The sequence below is a fragment of the Choloepus didactylus genome, chromosome 1 (genome assembly GCF_015220235.1).
Source record: "Choloepus didactylus isolate mChoDid1 chromosome 1, mChoDid1.pri, whole genome shotgun sequence".
NCBI lineage: Eukaryota > Metazoa > Chordata > Mammalia > Pilosa > Megalonychidae > Choloepus > Choloepus didactylus.
In genome coordinates, this window is record NC_051307.1 from 243,112,758 (window position 1) to 243,136,285 (window position 23,528).

The 23,528-nt window shown below is 36.2% G+C and overlaps 1 protein-coding gene across 3 annotated transcripts in view; it reads right to left on the minus strand.

Moving 5' to 3' along the window:
- Positions 1 to 23,528, minus strand: part of LOC119508756 (transmembrane and coiled-coil domains protein 1) — a 330,776-nt gene that overhangs the window by 179,509 nt on the left and 127,739 nt on the right. The window contains exons 2-3 of one of the 3 annotated variants that reach the window (XM_037802556.1): positions 9,265 to 9,320; positions 4,973 to 5,238 (exon numbers count right to left, since the gene is read on the minus strand). In XM_037802556.1, coding sequence (XP_037658484.1) covers positions 4,973 to 5,197 — 225 coding nt within the window. In that variant the 5' untranslated portion in view covers positions 5,198 to 5,238; positions 9,265 to 9,320. Of the gene's footprint in view, positions 1 to 4,972; positions 5,668 to 9,264; positions 9,321 to 23,528 lie in introns of those variants that run through there. The other 2 variants (XM_037802550.1, XM_037802563.1) reach the window with 2 other exon arrangements.

Consider the following 23,528-nt stretch of genomic DNA (forward strand, 5'->3'; position numbering starts at 1 on the left):
ATACTGTCTTATATTTTTGCCATATCTCCAACTAGATGTGACTCTAGGATCAGAAAGTTTTCAGGGATAACCTGGAGAACTTTAAAGGTAAACTGTAGGTATGATAGAAACAATCTTATAAGGTAGCCATTTTTAATCTGACAAAGGGATCTGAAATAAGATCATATTATATAAAAATACTAACCCTTAAAGTTCATAAATCAAATGTTATCAGCTGAATGTTTCCATCATAATATAATGTACATACAAGTTGTTAAAATTCCAAAGTGCACAAAGAAAAACATACAAAGTCTCTGTACCTTTTTTGTATCTCAAGTCTCTGTACCTTTTTTGTATCTCTCAAGTACTCAGACTAATGTTCAGTAAATAAGAATGGAGGGACAGTAAGGCATAGTGGATAAAAGCAGTCTTGGAAGTCAGAAGGTGCCTGACACACAGTACTTACTAAAAAAATCTAATAAAAAAATGAATGACCTAGAGTTATTAGTTTAGCTCTTAAACACTCTAGTTGTGAAACATATTAATTGTGAAAACATGGGCATGCTTAACTTCTCTATCCCTCTGCTATCTCATCTATAAAAAGGAGAAAATAAAGATAGGGCTATTTTAGAATTAATGATAAACATAAAGGGTTTAAACACAGTGTCTGCCACATAATAAGCAGACAATAAATGATAGCTACCATTATCATCTAGTGTTATTAGGTACTCCTAAAAATCTCTTACTGTTTCAAGAATACTTTCTGAAGTAAAATAAATTATAGTGGAAATTTAAATACTTTCATATTATCCAACTCAATATATAAAAATGGTTATCAAATTATAGCAGCACACAGTCATATGTTATAATATTATGCACCAGTAAAAACCTATATTTAAAGAATATTTATAGATATAGGAAAAGCTGTCAATAGAATTTTAATCAAAAAGGATACAATACTGTTCACATGAGACTGATTTTATTTGAAATACATATGTAAATTTTTCTATATATTTTTCCATATGTAAATAATATTATGAAAATACACCAAAATAAGGGCAGTAGTTAATATTTTCCTTTTCAATCTTCCATACTGAACAAAGGTTTCTTTCAAATTCAACATATTTTGCTTAAACTTTCAATTGAACTCAAAGATCCTTTAGATAATGTAACTTAGCTAAGTAATAACAGCATATATTTATTAAGTGTATATAAAAATATTTCCTTTAAGAGAGGAAAAAATTTATATCACAAATATTGTAGCAGACTGGATGCGTTAATAAGATTTTCCTGTGGGAAACAGGCTGAGGTTAGCAAACCTAAAAAGGAAGGGAAGATAAAACCTCTGTGTTTGACATGTCGTGATTCCTCCAATTTTCATCTGTAGGTCAAAGCAATGCTTTGCACATATCAGGCACAAATACTTGTCAAATCTGATTTTAAACAAAAAAGGAACCTAGCTTAAAGGCCAAGAATCTTCTTAAAAACTGGACTGCTTATGTGGCAGATAGCTAAGGCAGAAGCAGGTGGCTTTCAACATGATGAATACATTGGAAAATCAACAGAACATTCTGTCTTAAGGTTGTGTATGTGTCAAGTCTACAAGAATGCCGTTAACTTACATGGGAGAGAAACATATTCATTCTCAGAATTTTGAGTTAAGAAAGAAATACACACACACAAATAGAAGAGAGCCAATATTTAAATTTGAAACAATCAATCTCAAACACTAAGGCAAAGTAGAAGCTCTCTAGACTAATCTCTCCACTTCACCAATTTGCCATATTATCATATGCTCTCCATTTTCTCTGAAAGACATACTCAAGGATCATGGCTAGTACTTACACATACTTCTTGCTCTCACACCAGTTTGTTAGTTATGGTCATTATAATTGCATAATTTAACTAAATACAACATAACCAGTCATAACCAGTATAAAAAGGGTTGCTGTTTCTCTGAAAAGTAAGCTAAGTGCTTCAAAAAGACTCAGTAAAGGCAAGTTGCTTAAAAAAATTAAAGTGGGGAAGGTTTAAGAGAGTATTAAAATCAAGGATTCTGCCTCATACTGCTTTACAGTGTCAACAGAGTATTACTCCACTTTATAGAAATTATAGCCCATGCAATGCCAAGAAATTACTAATCAGTAGATCCATACTTATATTTTTAAAAATTTAAGGCCTTGGTTTTCTGTAACGTGTAAATAAATACTCAGAGTATATTTAAAATATATCATTTTTGATAATCTACTTTAACTTTATGATTAACTATTTGGTCCCAATTATGAAGGTAATTATAGTACTTAGGTTATAGCAATGTGTTCTTCACAAAGGGAATACAACCTATGACTTTTAAGAAGCAAATAAAAAACTATCGCCTTCTATACTAGTAGACATGTGAAATTCTATGAATCAAAACTCATGTTACTGCATTCTGATTTTACATATGAACTACATCAGCTTTATCTCCCAGACTGATGATTAGAATTTAAAATATTTATTAAAACCTATAAGAAGCCAATTCTTAAGCAGGTGTAATTAAACAAAGAGCAACTTGGAATGAATGACTATTCTGTTAATTTTGAAGAGGTCTGACAGATTACTGAACGGTCCACAGAAAAGTCACAATCAATCTTAGAAGTAATCTCTTTTTAAATACATTAAAGAAAACAAAGAACTATCAGGATTGAAAATAAAAAAAAAAATAAAAAAAATCACTAGCCAGTCTTTCAAATCTGCATAAAAAATGTTACCAATAATTTTCATGTCGTCAGTCATTAAGAAAGTACAAATTAAAAACCTCAGTGATACCACTACACACAAACTAGAACAGCTAAAATTAAAAAACTACTCTGCAATACCAAATGGTGGTGAGGATGTGGAACAACTGGAACTTTCATACACTGCTAGTAGAAATGCAAAATTGTACAGGCCTATTTTTAAGTTAAGCATGCACTTACCATATAACTCAGAGAAATGAAAACATGTTCACACACAGACCTATTTGCAAGAGTTCATAGCAGCTTAATTCAAAATATCCAGAAACTGCAAAAAACAATCCTAATGAATAGATAACCAAATGGATAGATAATGGAGTATTATCTAGCAATAAAAAGGAACAAACTACTAACACATGAAACAACGTGGATGAATCTCAACAGCATTATAATAACTGAAAGAAGCCAAACTCAGAACACTACATATTGTATGACCCCATTTATATGAAATTCTAGAAATGACAAAATTTTAGTGATACATAGCAGATCAGTGGTTGTCAGGAGCCAAGGGATGGGGAAAAGGGAGGGGACTGACTGCAGCAAAGGGACATGAGAGATCCTTTTGTGGTGATGGAAATCTTCTATGTCTTGATTGTGTTGCTAAATGACTATATATTTTGCAAAACTACTCAAATTGTAAGCTTAAAACTGAATTTTATTGTTAAGTATATGTCATTAAGGTCAATCAAAAAAATTAAAGAAACAATTTTATGGAAAAAAAAAGTTACCACTCGGCTCTTTTTCTATGGAAGTTTTCTAAACAATGTAAGTACATAAAATTACACTTTACTTACACTTTATTCTTTTTAACATAAAGCCTGTAATCTAAAAATCACTATTAACAAGTTTCTTAATCTTCTAGCTGTATTATCAATCTTTACCACCAACTAGGTAGGGTAATCCAAGACCAAATGTCCTTTTTATTTCAAAGATAACTATTGTTGCACATAATATGTTACTTGCCCACATTTAGACTTTTAAAAATTTAATTTACATCACTATTCTAACAGGATTAATTCTTAAAGTGATTTACAGTGCATTAACAGTTAACTTGTTTTTAATGTCACATTTAAGTAAGAGAGTTTTAAAGGTACCAGATTCAATGTTTAGATTTCCAGGCATGTTACTATCTAATAAAATAAACTTAACTTTACCAGAAGCAGACACAGAATGAAAGTGATTCAACGATCATAAAAGCCTCAGGGAATAAATAAAAGTAAAGCAGAAAGATAGCTAGATGGTGGCTTACAAGGCCAGACCTGGCCCACAAATGCATTCTGTTTAGCTAACATAATGTGTTAAAAATCAAGAGATTTTTCATCTAGATCTCCAGTTTCTTTTAAAAAAATCAGAAGCTCTAGTAGGACTGGGCCCACAGTTCTAAATTAAAACAATCAGCTAAAGCTGAGAAGATGCTGCCACTTGAGACAGGGTAGGGACTCTTCAGTTTGCCCAGGCCCCATAACATTTATGCCAACCAAGCCTCATACTCAGTGTCACTACCTGCCTGACCACAGGCACCTGAGTTTTCACACCCTAGCAGAACTACTTCTTCTATTTGCTCAAATAACCATAACTGAGAGGTAAAGTGAGAGTTATACGGAAGGAGTTCCCCCTCGATTTGTTGTTCTCCCATACAGATAGATTTTAAATCTATCTTTATTTATTTATTTATTAATAGCAAATTATAATAGTGTTGATGCTCTAATGTGGAAAGCAAAAGCTATACTGAATGCTGATAATGTAGTACAGTACGTATGAAAATTACAAGCAATTTAATATATTCCTATGATAAGCATAGACAAAACCCAGATTCTAGAATTTTGTTCACCATTTTCATTAATGTAAGAAAGCCATTTCCATATAAAATAGAAACAAGAATAACAATAGCAAAACATTTTTTTGTTCCTCTACCATAAAACTGAGACTTCTAATACATAAAAAGCACAAACAGCACACAAAGCAAACAAAAGTTTTAGCAAAAGAGTAGAATAAATGAAATACAGCAATATGTTAGAAAGCAAATAGGAATAAGCATCACTCACTAGCTAGAATTATTATTATTCACTCCATTTAGTTTATGAAAGGGAAAACTATCTTTTACCACAACTTTGAGGTACCTGCTGAGATACCTCTTTTTAGTTCCTAAAGGAAAATTTGGAGATTCCTAAATAAAGAGAACAGTAAGCTAACAGAAAAAGAAAACCCAACAGACTTACCCGCTCTGCAGTTGCCTCCTCTCCTGGTAGACATGCAGCAGCAGCAGCACAAGCTATTTCTATCACAGCTGAGCTGCTAGGAGCATCTGTCGTGGATGAAGACCTGGGCCGACCTGACTGCATAACAGCTGCCATCTCCTGGCCAGATCTCCTGTTGATTTGGGGACTTCCCTTTGGGGCTTCTGGCTTGCCCCGCCTACTATGCAAGCTCGTCCCTCTCTTCATCTTGGGTGGCACTCTGATCTGCTGCAGAACTCGATTCAGAGCTGTGGGGTGGGTGGAGACACCGTCAATCTCAGCACATGTGTTCTGGCTCTCCAAATCCATTTCAGGTTCTGGCTCTGCCTGAATTTGCTGCACATCATGTGGAGACACTGATGACCTCCTGCGCTGGTGCTGGAAGAGATGCTTCAGGCCTTGGCCAATCACATTAATGTTCTCCAAAGCATTGTGGGTCATTTTAGACAATTTTTGTTCAGATTCTGTCTGCTTTCTGGCCTCTGCATCTTGGGGTCTGCCTCCAGGATCAGGGTCCTCATATAACTGTTCACTGCCCGAAGGCTCCATCAGTAGACTTAATATGCTCACTTGCAAACTCAAAATGATTAAACACACCAAAACTGTCAAATTAGGTAGGCATTTGCTTCACTTCAACAATGACTACACATGCAGCTGTTGAGACGGAGGCTTCATGCCTAGCTAATGTTTAAAAAAAAAAAAGAACAAAAAAAAACTTCATATTATAAATCCATGCAAAAACTCCATTGTTGAAGCAAAGAAAAACATGCTGCTAGCCAGACACTATCAATAAGCAATTTTAAATCAAAAAATTAAAGTTTTCTAGATAGTAGGTAATGACTATTTCCTAAAATAGGAGAAAAAATCCAGAACAAATACACAGGGAATGAAAAATGCAATGTTTAAAAAAAAAATCCCTACAAGTTACAACATACGAATAATTAGATACTAGAGGAGCCATCTTGAAGTGGACACCATAATATCAGTTGACAGAACAGTCACTGCTTGGGAAAACAAGAGAGAACAGAGCATCCAGTATGTTCAGTCCAAGTGAGACAATTTAATCCTTCCCATTCATAACCATTCCATTATACATATGCTGAAACTTGGTAAATTCAAAGACTGATAGTGAGAAGCAGCTATCACAATCTAATTGTATGTGTATTTTAATAGAAAACAGCTATTTCTTGTTACCATTCATATTCATCAAGTTCACTGGTAACTAGAAATAACAGGTCTACTTTCTTAAGAAGACAAGGGAAATAAAAATTGAATTCTCTGCTGAAGCACACATGACCTTTCTGGTACCATGAATGAATGGTCCAGACAAATCAACTTTCAGAGAAACTAGCACTTTTTTCAGTACCAGCTATCAAGAAAGGGGATTCACAGAAATCCCTTTATCTCAATAGTGTCTTCTCTAACAGAAGATTCCCATATATCCACACAAACTCAAAAGCCAAAAAGTAACTGGGCATGTTCGAAGAGTATAGAAATAGAAGGGCCAAATAACAACCACACACCAGTAATAAATGCAGAAAATGAAAAGGAAGCTGAAACTAACAGATATAAGGTCAGCACAATTGCCTTGATTACTGAGATCACATGCAAAGTAAAGAGGGAAGGGATGGTATGGTGTGAGATTTTTCATAAAGGAAAGTGTTTATTTTTTAATTGTGTTCCTACAAACATATCAAATCAAATTGTACTAATGTACAGAAGTTGCTAGAAGGGACAAAATATTGTGTAGGAGGTTCCTTACTTTCATATTCTTCCTCAACTTTCTGTTTAGTGGGCTTTAAAAATCTGTGTACTGCCAAATACCTTAAGCAACCTAAGTCCCTACCAATAAAACATTATGACACTCATATTCAAGGGGTATGGGACGCCTTGCCACCAAGCAACAACCTAGAAGCCATACATTTGCTGCATATGAATTCGCTGTGAATTCAAGGCTACTAGAGTTCAAAGCAACAGGAATGCAAACCAACTAGAGTTTGCTGCCTGCTGACTACTCTCAGAAGTCCTTCTTACCGTATTATATGGACACACAGTTCTTGGCATCGTGGCACCACTGCCCATATTCTCTCATGCCTATTTCCCTATCTCCTGGCCTCTTCATGACCCAGGAACATAAACAGGGAAACAGGGTTAAAGACATATGCTCTCAATAGTACCTTCCTACCTTCTGAATACTCCCAAATTATTTGTTCCTAAACTAGACAAATGAGGAACAGCCATGAGAATGGAAAACTTCACTGTCTTTCTCCCAAACTTTTTGTGGGCCCAATGAAATCTTGCCATCCACTGTGGTTTCTTTCCCTTTTACTGATTGTGCATTGCTTTTGTTTTGTTTCTCTCTTTCCCTTTGGGAGAGCCAAGAAAGAAACCCTTAACGTTTATTAATGAATGTCTTGGGCTCTACTGGAGTTTTTTGGGGCTCCATGAGGGTAAAAATTTTGCCAAGAGCACATCTATTTCATTCTCTTTACCTTCCCTATCTGGCATACTAACAGTTACTGAATTATTTCCACTCTGCAAAGCTTTGCGCTCCTCAGAGAAAAAGGGCTATGTAATCAAGATAATCTAGTAATAGTATACATCAACAAATCTCTTCTTGCACTGGGCTATTTATACTCTGAGAAGGTGAGAGGATGTGAAAACATCAGGCTGTTAGTGAGGAAGTTGTTCAGTTTTTTCCTTATTTGTATTGCATACTAAATAATATAATTGATCTTTGTTGTTGCTGTTGGAAAGAAAATTTATAAAATAAGTTTATCCCATGAGATTAAAAGATAACATAAATAAAGGAATGTCATCAAGGTTAGCTGAGAAAGCAAATGATCTACTTGATCTATTACTACAAAGATATTAGGAATTTATTACTCAGTGAAAAAGAAAATCAAGTAAGCCGTATGTTTGCTTCTTATTTTTAAAATGGAGAATATGGTACATTTAAAATATCAGTAGTTAACTTCATTTTGAGATTTCTCTAGCATTTCTATATCACTTATTTTCAAAGAATCCTAAATGATGACTGATTACAAGGAAATGCCAACATATCCTAGAAAAAAACTAGAAATAGGGTATCAATTTCCAGGTCTAGGTTTGCACAGGCTGTCTTCACAGCTGCAAAGATTAAGTAATAGAATAATAATGAATTCTGGAATTTCCAAAAGGCATTCTTCATACTAACTACCACATGCTCACTAAGCATGGAGTTCTTAGAAAAAAAAACAAAACAAACAAAAAAACTACATTGAGCTTTAAACATAAGACTGTAAGATAAGAATTAACAAAGCCGACTGCATTGCTTATAAAATGTAACCTGGTGCTTAGACCTGTAGTATCATCTGCATTACTGCTGTGATAGCACCAACAAGAAAAACAGTCAACATTTTGAAGTTTACTAAAAGTTTCTACATATTAACAGAAAATCTTTAACGCTGTTTTTCAATATACGTCAAATATTATGGAGGTCAAATGCCATGCCCAAAATACCAAAGACAGGAATGCTGTAATAATTAACAACTCTATAAAACTGCTGACAGTAAGAATGCACTCTAAAATAATTCAATAATGCCATTTTTTTTTAAGACTCCCCTATTTTCTTCTTCAGACAATAAAACTCAAATAAATACTAACAGCTGCTCCATTTTTTAAAAATCCCCAAATAACTATATTATTATTATATAATAATATATAATTATTAACAAAAACAAGTTCAACTGCAAGCCAAAAGTTGGTTTTGGTAAAAAGAAAATGTTGGCTTCTCTTTTATTCACATTCACCTTCTCTGAAAAGTAAAGTTCTTACAAGTAAACCAGAAGAATTGGAGAAAAGGGGAAGAAAGAAATTGCACATAAGAGAAAGGGGAAAGGGGGAGAAGGAATGAAAGGGAGGAGGGGAAAAGAAGAGGGAAAGAGAGCCACCTACAGACCAGGCATTTCAGCCAGTTTTGTTAAATTCCCAGCATTTTCAACAATTAATTTTCCTTTACTGGTTAGCCAAACACATAATACACCATTAGTTAACATTCAGGAAAAAAGCTGTTCTGTATTCATATCATAAGTAAGTAGAAAAAATATGCTTTTAAAATTCTGTCAAATCTTTAGGAAGGGGCTCTACAAAACCATCCCTAACCATATAAGATTTTATTTTTTTAAGTTTTTCTTCTAAAAAAAAATTTTTTTTTGATAGATGTGGTGAACAAAGTTTTGGGTTTGGTCATGAATCAAGTTAATTTCACTGACTATAAAGAACTGGGTACTTGCCTTCATCACTCTTCCACGAGTACTTCTAAGGTGTATAGGAATCCTTGTTGGAGAAACTGAAAAGGAAATATTAAGAATTAAATGTGAGAATCTTAGAGAGGGGAAACTTATCCATTACAGATACCTAGAAAAACATTGAGAGAATATACAACAAATGTTTGGTAGGGTTAGGATAATTTTTTCCTAGTACTTCCCAGTACTTTCTAATTTTTCACAAATATGAAAATTCTCAAGAAAAATTGTAATCAAGAAAAAGATACTTTGGAAAGAATATTAACCTGTCAGCACTTTAGAAAAGCTAAGCTGCACATGTCCTAAGTAGCAATGATAGTTTAATGCTATGATACAGAGTTAGGAATGGCTATTTTCCATTATTTCCAATCTTAAAGTAGCATGAAATACAAATACATGTAAACAACACAATTTTATAAGCAAATAATTTTGAAGCAGCTTCCAATTCTGTATCTGCAATTTCATATTCAGAGGCAACTCCCAAATCCATATGTATCAGGTACAACTGAGAATCAAGATGCAATGAAATTCAGATTTTCCTGGAAAATTAGCTTCTGATGGCCATTACCAGAGAAACATTTTAATCAGGCAATGTATTTTTTGAGTATCTGCTATGTGCCCTACATTACATACACCAAATAAAGCCCTTGAGCAACTCACAATCTAGGATGGGGAAAACAGCACAAAACAGAACATAATACTAAAATGAGTGAGGAAATCTACAATTACCATCAGAAGTCTGAAAGATCAATTCAGATTGGATTTGTTTGGGAAAGATGATGATGAGGCTTTAACTGAGCCTTAAAGGATGAGAAGATGGATGAATAAGAAGAAAGATATGGGCCAAGATTTCCAGTCAGAAAGAAGAGTAAACATAGCATGTTTGGGGACCGGTACACAGGAGAATAACTGTACTCTACAGTCATACTGTAGTCATACTGACAGAAATACATTTCTGAGTAGGGGAAATAAGATTAGATAGGGCTTAGTAGATAAAGGAGGGCTTCAAACATTGGGATAATTCTTAATGGACACTTATACATGTGGGACACTAAACATCATTGAGGTGACTTAGGTATATTGTAACTACTCCTTACAACAACCCTGTAAGCAAAGTGAGGATTATTACTCCCAATTTACAGTTGAGGAAATTAAGGCCAAAAGAGGCTTAGGGACTATAATTTTGCCTTGACATAATAGACAACAAAGCGCCATTATAGGATTTTGAGGACGAAAGGGGGTTTTAGGACTACTAATCCAGTGGTATGTAAAATGCATTGGAAGAAGGAAGGACTGGAAACAAAGAAATTAGTTTAAGGGACTTGGAATACTCTAGAAAAAGGTGATAAGTAAGAAATGAAACTAGAGGTGTGCCTGGGAATAAGTCATAACAAGGTAACTGGCAAAGAATGAAAACACAAAAAAGTACTGAAGAGTCAATAGGAATTCCTCAAATCACCTTGAGAGATGCTAAAAAAGCATCTTGGTACAGGCATTGATACTTCAGGGCTATCAGCTGGATATTTACTTAAGAGTATAACCATCCAGTTCATCCTGTTTTATTTCAACAGCAATAAAATGTCATACATGCTTAATTTAGTTTAAAAGACATTTGTTGCTTTTAGCAAATTTCTTGTGCCTCTCCTCCCTCTAGACTCTTCGTGAAAGCAACTTCCTTATATACAGTCTTGGTAAGATGTCCCTTTTTCCTTTGAACCTAAAATAATCCAGTAGATAACACTGTTATTTTTGTTTGTTTGTTTTCTTGGATATTTCTCTGCCTTTCTAGCTATGCTCTGGGCTAAGATAATTTCATCTTCCCTTTCTTTTAAACCTCATTTAAACTATTGTAAAATGGAAAAATTTGGTCTAACTGCCCAAGAAAGTTTATGTATTTTTCTTTTAATTGCTTTGAAATCCCTTTTCCTAAAGTCGCTGGTACATATCTTATGACCAGAGTTCCCAATTCACGGCCATATTTTCATGCTAGCAACAAGTTCTTCCTTTACAGTCATAATAAAAATCACATTCAACATTTCTCTCACTGCATCTTGTCTTTTTTTTTTTGATAGCAGAGGCTTTTCAATCTGCTAACAAATGCTTAGTTTTTCCTAAATAATTATCTAGCTGAAACAGCCCTATTCCATACCCCAACACCAGGGAGACACTGTTTCTTTTTCCATAAAATAGCAAAAAATGAACAGTAAAGAAAAAGAGATATACAAAAGAATACTGACTGTATTAAAGCAATAATAATGCGTTGTGAGGTTTTAAACGTATAGAAAATGAAAATGCACAGTAAGAGCATATACTCACAGGGTTCCAAGTTTTTTGCATTGTCCAAAAAGAGGGTAAAAGTACCACGTAACCTACAGAGTGGTAAGTAAAAACATATTTTGTACTGATTTATATAAAAATGTAAAGTGTAGAACCATGTGTATAGTATGGTACTATTTTTAGAAGAGTGAATATATATTGTATATGCAAAAACTATTTCATCTGGAAATGAATGACTGGAAGAAGTGGGTAACTGGCGGGCAGATATGAGGGAGGATTCAGTTTCCATTACATACCCTTTTGAACCTTATGATTATATTACCTATTGACAAATTAAACTTGCACATTAAAAAAGAAATAAGATATATGTTATAATCTCTAGAGTAAACATTAAATATTAATAATATTACTATGCTAATAGAAGGGAATAAAAACAAATTAAAATGCCCAAATAAATCCAAAAAAAAAAAAAAGGGAGAGAAAGCAAGATCACAGAATGAGCAGAATACACACACACACACAAAACAAAACGTAAGATGTCGAATCTAAACCCAAATATATGGATAATTACATTAATATGGAGCTTACAAGAATAATACCAAAAAATTAAAGGCAGAGAATAGTTAAAAGTAAAAAGTAGAGAAAAGGTCATACAAACAAATGAAAAGAAAGCTGCTCTATTAATAGCACTCAAGGAAGAAAGCATTAATAGAAGTATACCTGATATCATAAAAGGCCTAATTCATCAGGAAAATATAACAATTTTAAATATGTATGCATGATGTAACAATTTTAAATATGTATGCATGAAATAACATGGTCTCCAAATATATAAAGCAAAACTTAGCAGAATAACAAGAAGAAATGCAAAAATCCATAATAATAATAGGGAGTTTTTTAACATCTCTCTCCATTGTTGATAGAACAAATGACAAAGGGGGGAAAAGGCAATAATGTAGATTTAATAGCATGATTAACATACTGGACCTAACAGACGTTTATAAAACAATTATCTCTAACTGCAGAATAAATACTCTTTCAAGCACAAAGAGATCACTGACCATATGCTGAGCCCTAACGCAAGCATCAATAACTCTAAAAGGACTGAAATGAATAGAGTATATTCTCTGACCACAATATGGATTTCTAAGATTCAGCAAGAGTGGGAGAAATCCCTTTTATTTTCCCTCCTGCCCCAGTCTCTAGGTAATCCAGCCTGGGTACAGCAATAGCTGAGGCTAGGCAGGCACCTCTCTCTGAAATATGAAAGATCCCATGGCAGGTAGGAAGATTAAACCAGAAATGTTAAGGAACTGTGAGAGTCTGAATGTGGGCCAGTATGAGTGTGAAGTCCCTGGGGGTTGCAGTCATAGGAGATTTCCCATCTTCTTGCAGACTTTTCCCCCAGGAACCCTACTACGAGGCATCAGAGAGAATCTGGAGACAGTGCCTCATCCCCGCCTCCCTACCCTGTGGTGTTGGCTTGGGGAGGGGAAAAAGTACCCAATGACAAATCAGCCTAGGCCATTTCCCCTATCTCCTCTGTGGAACAAAAAGCTTAATCTACAGGGAGAAACTCATCAACGCCTATAAGCTGACAACACTGGCAGAAGTACATTTGGAGAAAGGGTAAGGAGGCCGTCGCCAATTTCCACCCATATCCATTTTACTACTTCCCCAAAATAACAAGAACCTTAATTTTTAGAGGTAAAGGGCTTAAAAACCTTAGTTCCACTCCTGAAGATGGGGAAAAAGCCTTATAAAGGCCACACCCCCAAGATCCAGGATCTAGTACCTGCCTAAGTCTGAGTCAGAACATCACCTTCCTCCACCACAATAACAAGCTTCAAGTAAAAATGACAGTGAAATCTGGCTAGAAGAGGTGCCAGAAACAGACTCTCTCCAGAAAACAACACAAAGGGAAAACCCAAAGCCAAGCAGGAGATAAGAACAAGGTATCATTAGGGGAATTGGATGTCTCTGGTCCCCAAAGCAACAAATGTCAACTCTGGTAACCACAGCCACAAAAAACTTCAATCATAGCCCAAGGACTACCAGATGGGAACTTGTGTTTTTTTCCAAGCATATCAAATATTTACCAGAGTATCTCCTGTTCTATGCAAGATATTCAACTTCCAAAAAAAGAGTCAATGATAAATAACAAAGGCAAAAAACAAAACAAACAAACAAAAAAACACCCTGAAGAAACAAAGCAGCCATCAGAGTCAAATTCATATAAGACACAGGTTTTAGAACTATCAGACAGGAAATGTAAAACATGATTAATACATTAAAGGCTCTAATGGAAAAGGTAGACAACATACAAGATCAGACAGGTAGTTTCACAGAGCAATAGAAATCATAAGAAAGAATCAAACGGAAATACTAGAAATAAAAAAAGAATGAATGCCTTTGATGGGCTTTTCAAGAGACTTAGAACAGCTGAGGAAAGAATCAATAAACTTGAAGATAGGTCAACAGAAATTACCCAAACTGAAACATAAAGAAGAAAAAAGAGTAGGAATAATAAAACCAGAACAGAGAATTCAAGAGCTGTGGGACACTATTAAACAGTGTAACAAACACAAACTTGGAGAAGAAAGAATGGGGCAGAAGAAATATTTGAAGAAATAATGGCTAAGAACTTTCCAAAATTAGAGACAAGACACCAAATTACAGATCTAAGAAGCTCAGAGAACACCAAACAGTATAAATCCCCCCACCCCACCCCAGCCCCCAAAACACCTAGGCATATCATACTCAAACTGCTGAAAACAAAGAGAAAATCTTGATAGCAGCTGGGGGTTGAGGGTGGGGTACATATTAGCCACAGAGAACAAAGGTAAGACCTACGGATAACTTCCCATTAGAAACTTTTCAAACAAAAACACAGTGGAGTCACAACTTAATATTAAGTGTTGAAAGAAAAAAACTGCCCAATCAGTATTCTATATCCAGTGAAAATATCCTCCAAAAGTGAAAAAAAAAAAAAAAATACTTTCACAAACAAAAACAGAGAATCCACTGCCAACAAACCAACCCTATATGAAATATTAAAGGCAGTTATTCATGCAGAAAATTCTTGGACTTACACAATGAAATGGAATAAATGAAAGTAAAATATAATTTTTTATTTTCATATTTCTAATTGCTTTAAAAGACAACTATTTAGGAGAGGCGGGGCAAGATGGCAGACTGATGAGCTGTATGTTTTAGTTACTCCTCCAGGAAAGTAGGTAGAAAGCCAAGAACTGCGTGGACTGGACACCACAGAGCAATCTGACTTTGGGCATACTTCATACAACACTCATGAAAACGTGGAACTGCTGAGATCAGCGAAATCTGTAAGTTTTTGCGGCCAGGGGACCCGCGCCCCTCCCTGCCAGGCTCAGTCCCGGGGGAGGAGGGGCTGTCAGCTCCGGGAAGGAGAAGGGAGAACTGCAGTGGCAGCCCTTATCGGAAACTCATTCTACTGATTCAAACTCCAACCACAGAAAGACTGAGACCAGACACCAGAGAATCTGAGAGCAGCCAGCCCAGCAGAGAGGAGACAGGCATAGAAAAAAAACAACACGAAAAACTCCAAAATAAAAGTGGAGGATTTTTGGAGTTCTGGTGAACATAGAAAGGGGAAGGGCCCTGAGGTGCATATGCAAATCCTGAAGAAAAGCTGATCTCTCTGCCCTGTGGACCTTTCCTTAATGGCCCTAATTGCTTTGTCTCTTAGCATTTCAATAACCCATTAGATCTCTGAGGAGGGCCCGTTTTTTTTTGTTGTTGTTGTTGTTTTTTTTTTTTTAATCCTTTTTTCTTTTTCTAAAACAATTACTCTAAGAAGCCCAATACAGAAAGCTTCAAAGACTTGCTATTTGGGCAGGTCAAGTCAAGAGCAGAACTAGGAGAGCTCTGAGACAAAACGCAATAATCCAGTGGCTGAGAAAATTCACTAAACAACACAACTTCCCAAGAAAAGGGGGGTGTCCGCTCACAGCCATCATCCTGGTGGACAGGAAACACTCCTGCCCATCGCCAGCCCCATAGCCCAGAACTGCCCCAGACAACCCAGTGTGACGGAAGTGCTTCAAATAACAGGCACACACCACAAAACTGGGCGTGGACATTAGCCTTCCCTGCAACCTCAGCTGATTGTCCCAGAGTTGGGAAGGTAGAGCAGTGTGAATTAACAAAGCCCCATTCAGCCATCATTTCAGCAGACTGGGAGCCTCCCTACACAGCCCAGCAGCCCAGAACTGCCCTGGGGGGACGGCACTCACCTGTGACATAGAACAGTCATCCCTCAACAGAGGACCCGGGGTGCACGGCCTGGAAGAGGGGACCACTTGCAAGTCTCAGGAGCCATATGCCAATACCAAGGACTTGTGGGTCAGTGGCAGAGACAAACTGTGGCAGGACTGAACTGAAGGATTAGACTATTGAAGCAGCTTTAAAACTCTAGGATCACCAGGGAGATTTGATTGTTAGAGCCACCCCCCCCCACCTGACTGCCCAGAAACACGCCCCACATACAGGGCAGGCAACACCAACTACACACGCAAGCTTGGTACACCAATTGGACCCCACAAGACTCACTCCCCCACTCACCAAAAAGGCTAAGCAGGGGAGAACTGGCTTGTGGAGAACAGGTGGCTCGTGGACGCCACCTGCTGGTTAGTTAGAGAAAGTGTACTCCACGAAGCTGTAGATCTGATAAATTAGAGATAAGGACTTCAATTGGTCTACAAATCCTAAAAGAACCCTATCAAGTTCAGCAAATGCCACGAGGCCAAAAACAACAGAAAATTATAAAGCATATGAAAAAACCAGATGATATGGATAACCCAAGCCCAAGCACCCAAATCAAAAGACCAGAAGAGACACAGCACCTAGAGCAGCTACTCAAAGAACTAAAGATGAACAATGAGACCATAGTACGGGAGATAAAGGAAATCAAGAAGACCCTAGGAGAGCATAAAGAAGACATTGCAAGACTAAATAAAAAAATGGATGATCTTATGGAAATTAAAGAAACTGTTGACCAAATTAAAAAGATTCTGGACACTCATAGTACAAGACTAGAGGAAGTTGAACAACGAATCAGTGACCTTGAAGATGACAGAAGGGAAAATGAAAGCATAAAAGAAACAATGGGGAAAAAAATTGAAAAAATCGAAATGGACCTCAGGGATATGATAGATAATATGAAACGTCCGAATATAAGACTCATTGGTGTCCCAGAAGGGGAAGAAAAGGGTAAAGGTCTAGGAAGAGTATTCAAAGAAATTGTTGGGGAAAACTTCCCAAATCTTCTAAACAACATAAATACACAAATCATAAATGCTCAGCGAACTCCAAATAGAATAAATCCAAATAAACCCACTCCGAGACATATACTGATCACACTATCAAACACAGAAGAGAAGGAGCAAGTTCTGAAAGCAGCAAGAGAAAAGCAATTCACCACATACAAAGGAAACAGCATAAGACTAAGTAGTGACTACTCAGCAGCCACCATGGAGGCGAGAAGGCAGTGGCACGATATATTTAAAATTCTGAGTGAGAAAAATTTCCAGCCAAGAATACTTTATCTAGCAAAGCTCTCCTTCAAATTTGAGGGAGAGCTTAAATTTTTCACAGACAAACAAATGCTGAGAGAATTTGCTAACAAGAGACCTGCCCTACTGGAGATACTCAAGGGAGCCCTACAGACAGAGAAAGAAAGAAAGGACAGAGAGACTTGGAGAAAGGTTCAGTACTAAAGAGATTCGGTATGGGTACAATAAAGGATATTAATAGACAGAGGGGAAAAATATGACAAACATAAACCAAAGGATAAGATGGCTGATTCAAGAAATGCCTTCACGGTTATAACGTTGAATGTAAATGGATTAAACTCCCCAATTAAAAGATACAGATTCGCACAATGGATCAAAAAAAATGAACCATCAATATGTTGCATACAAGAGACTCATCTTAGACACAGGGACACAAAGAAACTGAAAGTGAAAGGATGGAAAAAAATATTTCATGCAAGCTACAGCCAAAAGAAAGCAGGTGTAGCAATATTAATCTCAGATAAAATACACTTCAAATGCAGGGATGTTTTGAGAGACAAAGAAGGCCACTACATACTAATAAAAGGGGCAATTCAGCAAGAAGAAATAACAATCGTAAATGTCTATGCACCCAACCAAGGTGCCACAAAATACATGAGAAACACTGGCAAAACTAAAGGAAGCAATTGATGTTTCCACAATAATTGTGGGAGACTTCAACACATCACTCTCTCCTATAGATAGATCAACCAGACAGAAGACCAATAAGGAAATTGAAAACCTAAACAATCTGATAAATGAATTAGATTTAACAGACATATACAGGACATTACATCCCAAATCACCAGGATACACATACTTTTCTAGTGCTCACGGAACTTTCTCCAGAATAGATCATATGCTGGGACATAAAACAAGCCTCAATAAATTTAAAAAGATTGAAATTATTCAAAGCACATTCTCTGACCACAATGGAATACAATTAGAAGTCAATAACCATCAGAGACTTAGAAAATTCACAAATACCTGGAGGTTAAACAACACACTCCTAAACAATCAGTGGGTTAAAGAAGAAATAGCAAGAGAAATTGCTAAATATATAGAGACGAATGAAAATGAGAACACAACATACCAAAACCTATGGGATGCAGCAAAAGCAGTGCTAAGGGGGAAATTTATAGCACTAAACGCATATATTAAAAAGGAAGAAAGAGCCAAAATCAAAGAAATAATGGATCAACTGAAGAAGCTAGAAAATGAACAGCAAACCAATCCTAAACCAAGTACAAGAAAAGAAATAACAAGGATTAAAGCAGAAATAAATGACATAGAGAACAAAAAAACAATAGAGAGGATAAATATCACCAAAAGTTGGTTCTTTGAGAAGATCAACAAGATTGACAAGCCCCTAGCTAGACTGACAAAATCAAAAAGAGAGAAGACCCATATAAACAAAATAATGAATGAAAAAGGTGACATAACTGCAGATCCTGAAGAAATTAAAAAAATTATAAGAGGATACTATGAACAATTGTATGGCAACAAACTGGATAATGTAGAGGAAATGGACAATTTCCTGGAAACATATCAACAACCTAGACTGACCAGAGAAGAAATAGAAGACCTCAACCAAGCCATCACAAGCAAAGAGATCCAATCAGTCATCAAAAATCTTCCCACAAATAAATGCCCAGGGCCAGATGGCTTCACAGGGGAATTCTACCAAACTTTCCAGAAAGAACTGACACCAATCTTACTCAAACTCTTTCAAAACATTGAAGAAAATGGAACACTACCTAACTCATTTGATGAAGCTAACATCAATCTAATACCAAAACCAGGCAAAGATGTTACAAAAAAGGAAAACTACCGGCCAATCTCCCTAATGAATATAGATGCAAAAATCCTCAACAAAATACTTGCAAATCGAATCCAAAGACACATTAAAAAAATCATAGACCATGACCAAGTGGGGTTTATTCCAGGCATGCAAGGATGGTTCAACATAAGAAAATCAATCAATGTATTACAACACATTAACAAGTCAAAAGGGAAAAATCAATTGATCATCTCAATAGATGCTGAAAAAGCATTTGACAAAATCCAACATCCCTTTTTGATAAAAACACTTCAAAAGGTAGGAATTGAAGGAAACTTCCTCAACATGATAAAGAGCATATATGAAAAATCCACAGCCAGCACAGTACTCAATGGTGAGAGACTGAAAGCCTTCCCTCTAAGATCAGGAACAAGACAAGGATGCCCGCTGTCACCACTGTTATTCAACATTGTGCTGGAAGTGCTAGCCAGGGCAATCCAGCAAGACAAAGAAATAAAAGGCATCCAAATTGGAAAAGAAGAAGTAAAACTGTCATTGTTTGCAGATGATATGATCTTATATCTAGAAAACCCTGAGAAATCGATGATACAGCTACTAGAGCTAATAAACAAATTTAGCAAAGTAGCGGGATACAAGGTTAATGCACATAAGTCAGTAATGTTTCTATATGCTAGAAATGAACAAACTGAAGAGACACTCAAGAAAAAGATACCATTTTCAATAGCAACTAAAAAAATCAAGTACCTAGGAATAAACTTAACCAAAAATGTAAAAGACCTATACAAAGACAACTACATAACTCTACTAAAAGAAATAGAAGGGGACCTTAAAAGATGGAAAAATATTCCATGTTCATGGATAGGAAGACTAAATGTCATTAAGATGTCAATTCTACCCAAACTCATCTACAGATTCAATGCAATCCCAATCAAAATTCCAACAACCTACTTTGCAGACTTGGAAAAGCTAGTTATCAAATTTATTTGGAAAGGGAAGATGCCTCGAATTGCTAAAGACACTTTAAAAAAGAAAAACGAAGTGGGAGGACTTACACTCCCTGACTTTGAAGCTTATTATAAAGCCACAGTTGCCAAAACAGCATGGTACTGGCACAAAGATAGACATATAGATCAATGGAATCGAATTGAGAATTCAGAGATAGACCCTCAGATCTATGGCCGACTGATCTTTGATAAGGCCCCCAAAGTCACTGAACTGAGCCATAATGGTCTTTTCAACAAATGGGGCTGGGAGTGTTGGATATCCATATCCAAAAGAATGAAAGAGGACCCCTACACCTCACCCCCTACACAAAAATTAACTCAAAATGGACCAAAGATCTCAATATAAAAGAAAGTACCATAAAACTCCTAGAAGATAATGTAGGAAAACATCTTCAAGACCTTGTATTAGGCGGCCACTTCCTAGACTTTACACCCAAAGCACAAGCAACAAAAGAGAAAATAGATAAATGGGAACTCCTCAAGCTTAGAAGTTTCTGCACCTCAAAGGAATTTCTCAAAAAGGTAAAGAGGCAGCCAACTCAATGGGAAAAAATTTTTGGAAACCATGTATCTGACAAAAGACTGATATCTTGCATATATAAAGAAATCCTACAACTCAATGACAATAGTACAGTCGGCCCAATTATAAAATGGGCAAAAGATATGAAAAGACAGTTCTCTGAAGAGGAAATACAAATGGCCAAGAAACACATGAAAAAATGTTCAGCTTCACTAGCTATTAGAGAGATGCAAATTAAGACCACAATGAGATACCATCTAACACCGGTTAGAATGGCTGCCATTAAACAAACAGGAAACTACAAATGCTGGAGGGGATGTGGAGAAATTGGGACTCTTATTCACTGTTGGTGGGACTGTATAATGGTTCAGCCACTCTGGAAGTCAGTCTGGCAGTTCCTTAGAAAACTAGATATAGAGTTACCATTCGATCCAGCGATTGCACTTCTCGGTATATACCCGGAAGATCGGAAAGCAGTGACACGAACAGATATCTGCACGCCAATGTTCATAGCAGCATTATTCACAATTGCCAAAAGATGGAAACAACCCAAATGTCCTTCAACAGATGAGTGGATAAATAAAATGTGGTATATACACACGATGGAATACTACGCAGCAGTAAGAAGGAACGATCTCGTGAAACATATGACAACATGGATGAACCTTGAGGACATAATGCTGGGTGAAATAAGCCAGGCACAAAAAGAGAAATATTATATGCTACCACTAATGTGAACTTTGAAAAATGTAAAACAAATGGCTTATAATGTAGAATGTAGGGGAACTAGCAATAGAGAGCAATTAAGGAAGGGGGAACAATAATCCAAGAAGAACAGATAAGCTATTTAACGTTCTGGGGATGCCCAGGAATGACTATGGTCTGTGAATTTCTGATGGATATAGTAGGAGCAAGTTCACAGAAATGTTGCTATATTAGGTAACTTTCTTGGGGTAAAGTAGGAACATGTTGGAAGTTAAGCAGTTATCTTAGGTTAGTTGTCTTTTTCTTACTCCCTTGCTATGGTCTCTTTGAAATGTTCTTTTATTGTATGTTTGTTTTCTTTTTAACTTTTTTTTCATACAGTTGATTTAAAAAAGAAGGGAAAGGTAAAAAAAAAAAAAAAAAACAAGGAAAAAAAAAAAAGATGTAGTGCCCCCTTGAGGAGCCTGTGGAGAATGCAGGGGTATTCGCCTACCCCACCTCCATGGTTGCTAACATGACCACAGACATAGGGGACTGGTGGTTTGATGGGTTGGGCCCTCTACCACAGGTTTTACCCTTGGGAAGACGGTTGCTGCAAAGGAGAGGCTAGGCCTCCCTATGGTTGTGCCTAAGAGCCTCCTCCCGAATGCCTCTTTGTTGCTCAGATGTGGCCCTGTCTCTCTAGCTAAGCCAACTTGAAAGGCGAAATCACTGCCCTCCCCCCTACGTGGGATCAGACACCCAGGGGAGTGAATCTCCCTGGCAATGTGGAATATGACTCCCGGGGAGGAATGTAGACCTGGCATCGTGGGACGGAGAACATCTTCTTGACCAAAAGGGGGATGTGAAAGGAAATGAAATAAGCTTCAGTGGCAGAGAGATTCCAAAAGGAGCCGAGAGGTCACTCTGGTGGGCACTCTTATGCACACTTTAGACAACCCTTTTTAGGTTCTAAAGAATTGGGGTAGCTGGTGGTGGATACCTGAAACTATCAAACTACAACCCAGAACCCACGAATCTCGAAGACAGTTGTATAAAAATGTAGCTTATGAGGGGTGACAAGGGGATTGGGAAAGCCATAAGGACCACACTCCACTTCATCTAGTTTATGGATGGATGAGTAGAAAAATAGGGGAAGGAAACAAACAGACAAAGGTACCCAGTGTTCTTTTTTACTTCAATTGCTCTTTTTCACTCTAATTATTATTCTTGTTATTCTTGTGTGTGTGCTAATGAAGGTGTCAGGGATTGATTTGGGTGATGAATGTACAACTATGTAATGGTACTGTGAACAATCGAAAGTACGATTTGTTTTGTATGACTGCGTGGTATATGAATATATCTCAATAAAATGAAGATTAAAAAAAAAAGACAACTATTTAAAGTAGAAACAGTAACAATATACAGTGAGTTGATAGTATATGTAAAAGTGAAATGTATGACAACAATGACAAAAGAGAAGGAAGACAGGGATTGGGAACAGACTATAGTAAGGTACTTAACACTGCAGGTGAAGTGGTATAACATTATTTGAAGGTGGGCTCAGATTATTTTTAAGTATATCTTATAAACCCAAAGACAAAACATTAAAAGAGAGAGGTATGTATGAGTAGACAAAATAGCATAATTTACTCATAGTCAATAGAGTAGATAAAAAAGAATAATAAAAAGTGCTCAACTAACACTAGAGAAGGCAGATAAGAAAAAATGAAGTAAATAAATGGAACAAATAGAAAACAGCTACCAAAGGAGGGTTGAATCTAACTATATTAATAATCACTTTAAATGTGAATGGTCCAAACACATCAGCTGAAAGACAGAGATTTGTCAGATTGGATAAAAAAAAGAAGACCAAACTATATGCTGTCTATGAGAGGTCCAATAAATACAAAGATTAAGATAGGGAAAAAAATAAAACAATGGAGAAAGACATACCGTAAAAACACTAACCAAAAGAAAGCTAGTATAGCTATACTAATTTCAGACAAAGTATACTTCAGAACAAGAAACATTATCAAAGATAAATTTCATAATGATCAATTATCCAAGAAGACATAAACCTAAATATGTATGCACCAGAAATCAGAGCTTCAAACTACGAGGCAAAAACTGATAGATATAAAAAAAGAAACAGATATATTCACGATTATACTTAGAGATGTTCAACACACATTTCTCAGAAATCCACATAACAGCTAGGCAGAAAACTTAACAACAGAGATGACCTAAACAGTACTATCACCCAACTTTACCTACACTGACATTCGTAGAACACTCCACCCAACAACAGCTGAATCCTTTTTTTTTTTTAATCATTGCAAGCAATTTCTTTAATTTTGTGCGAAGTCAGGTCA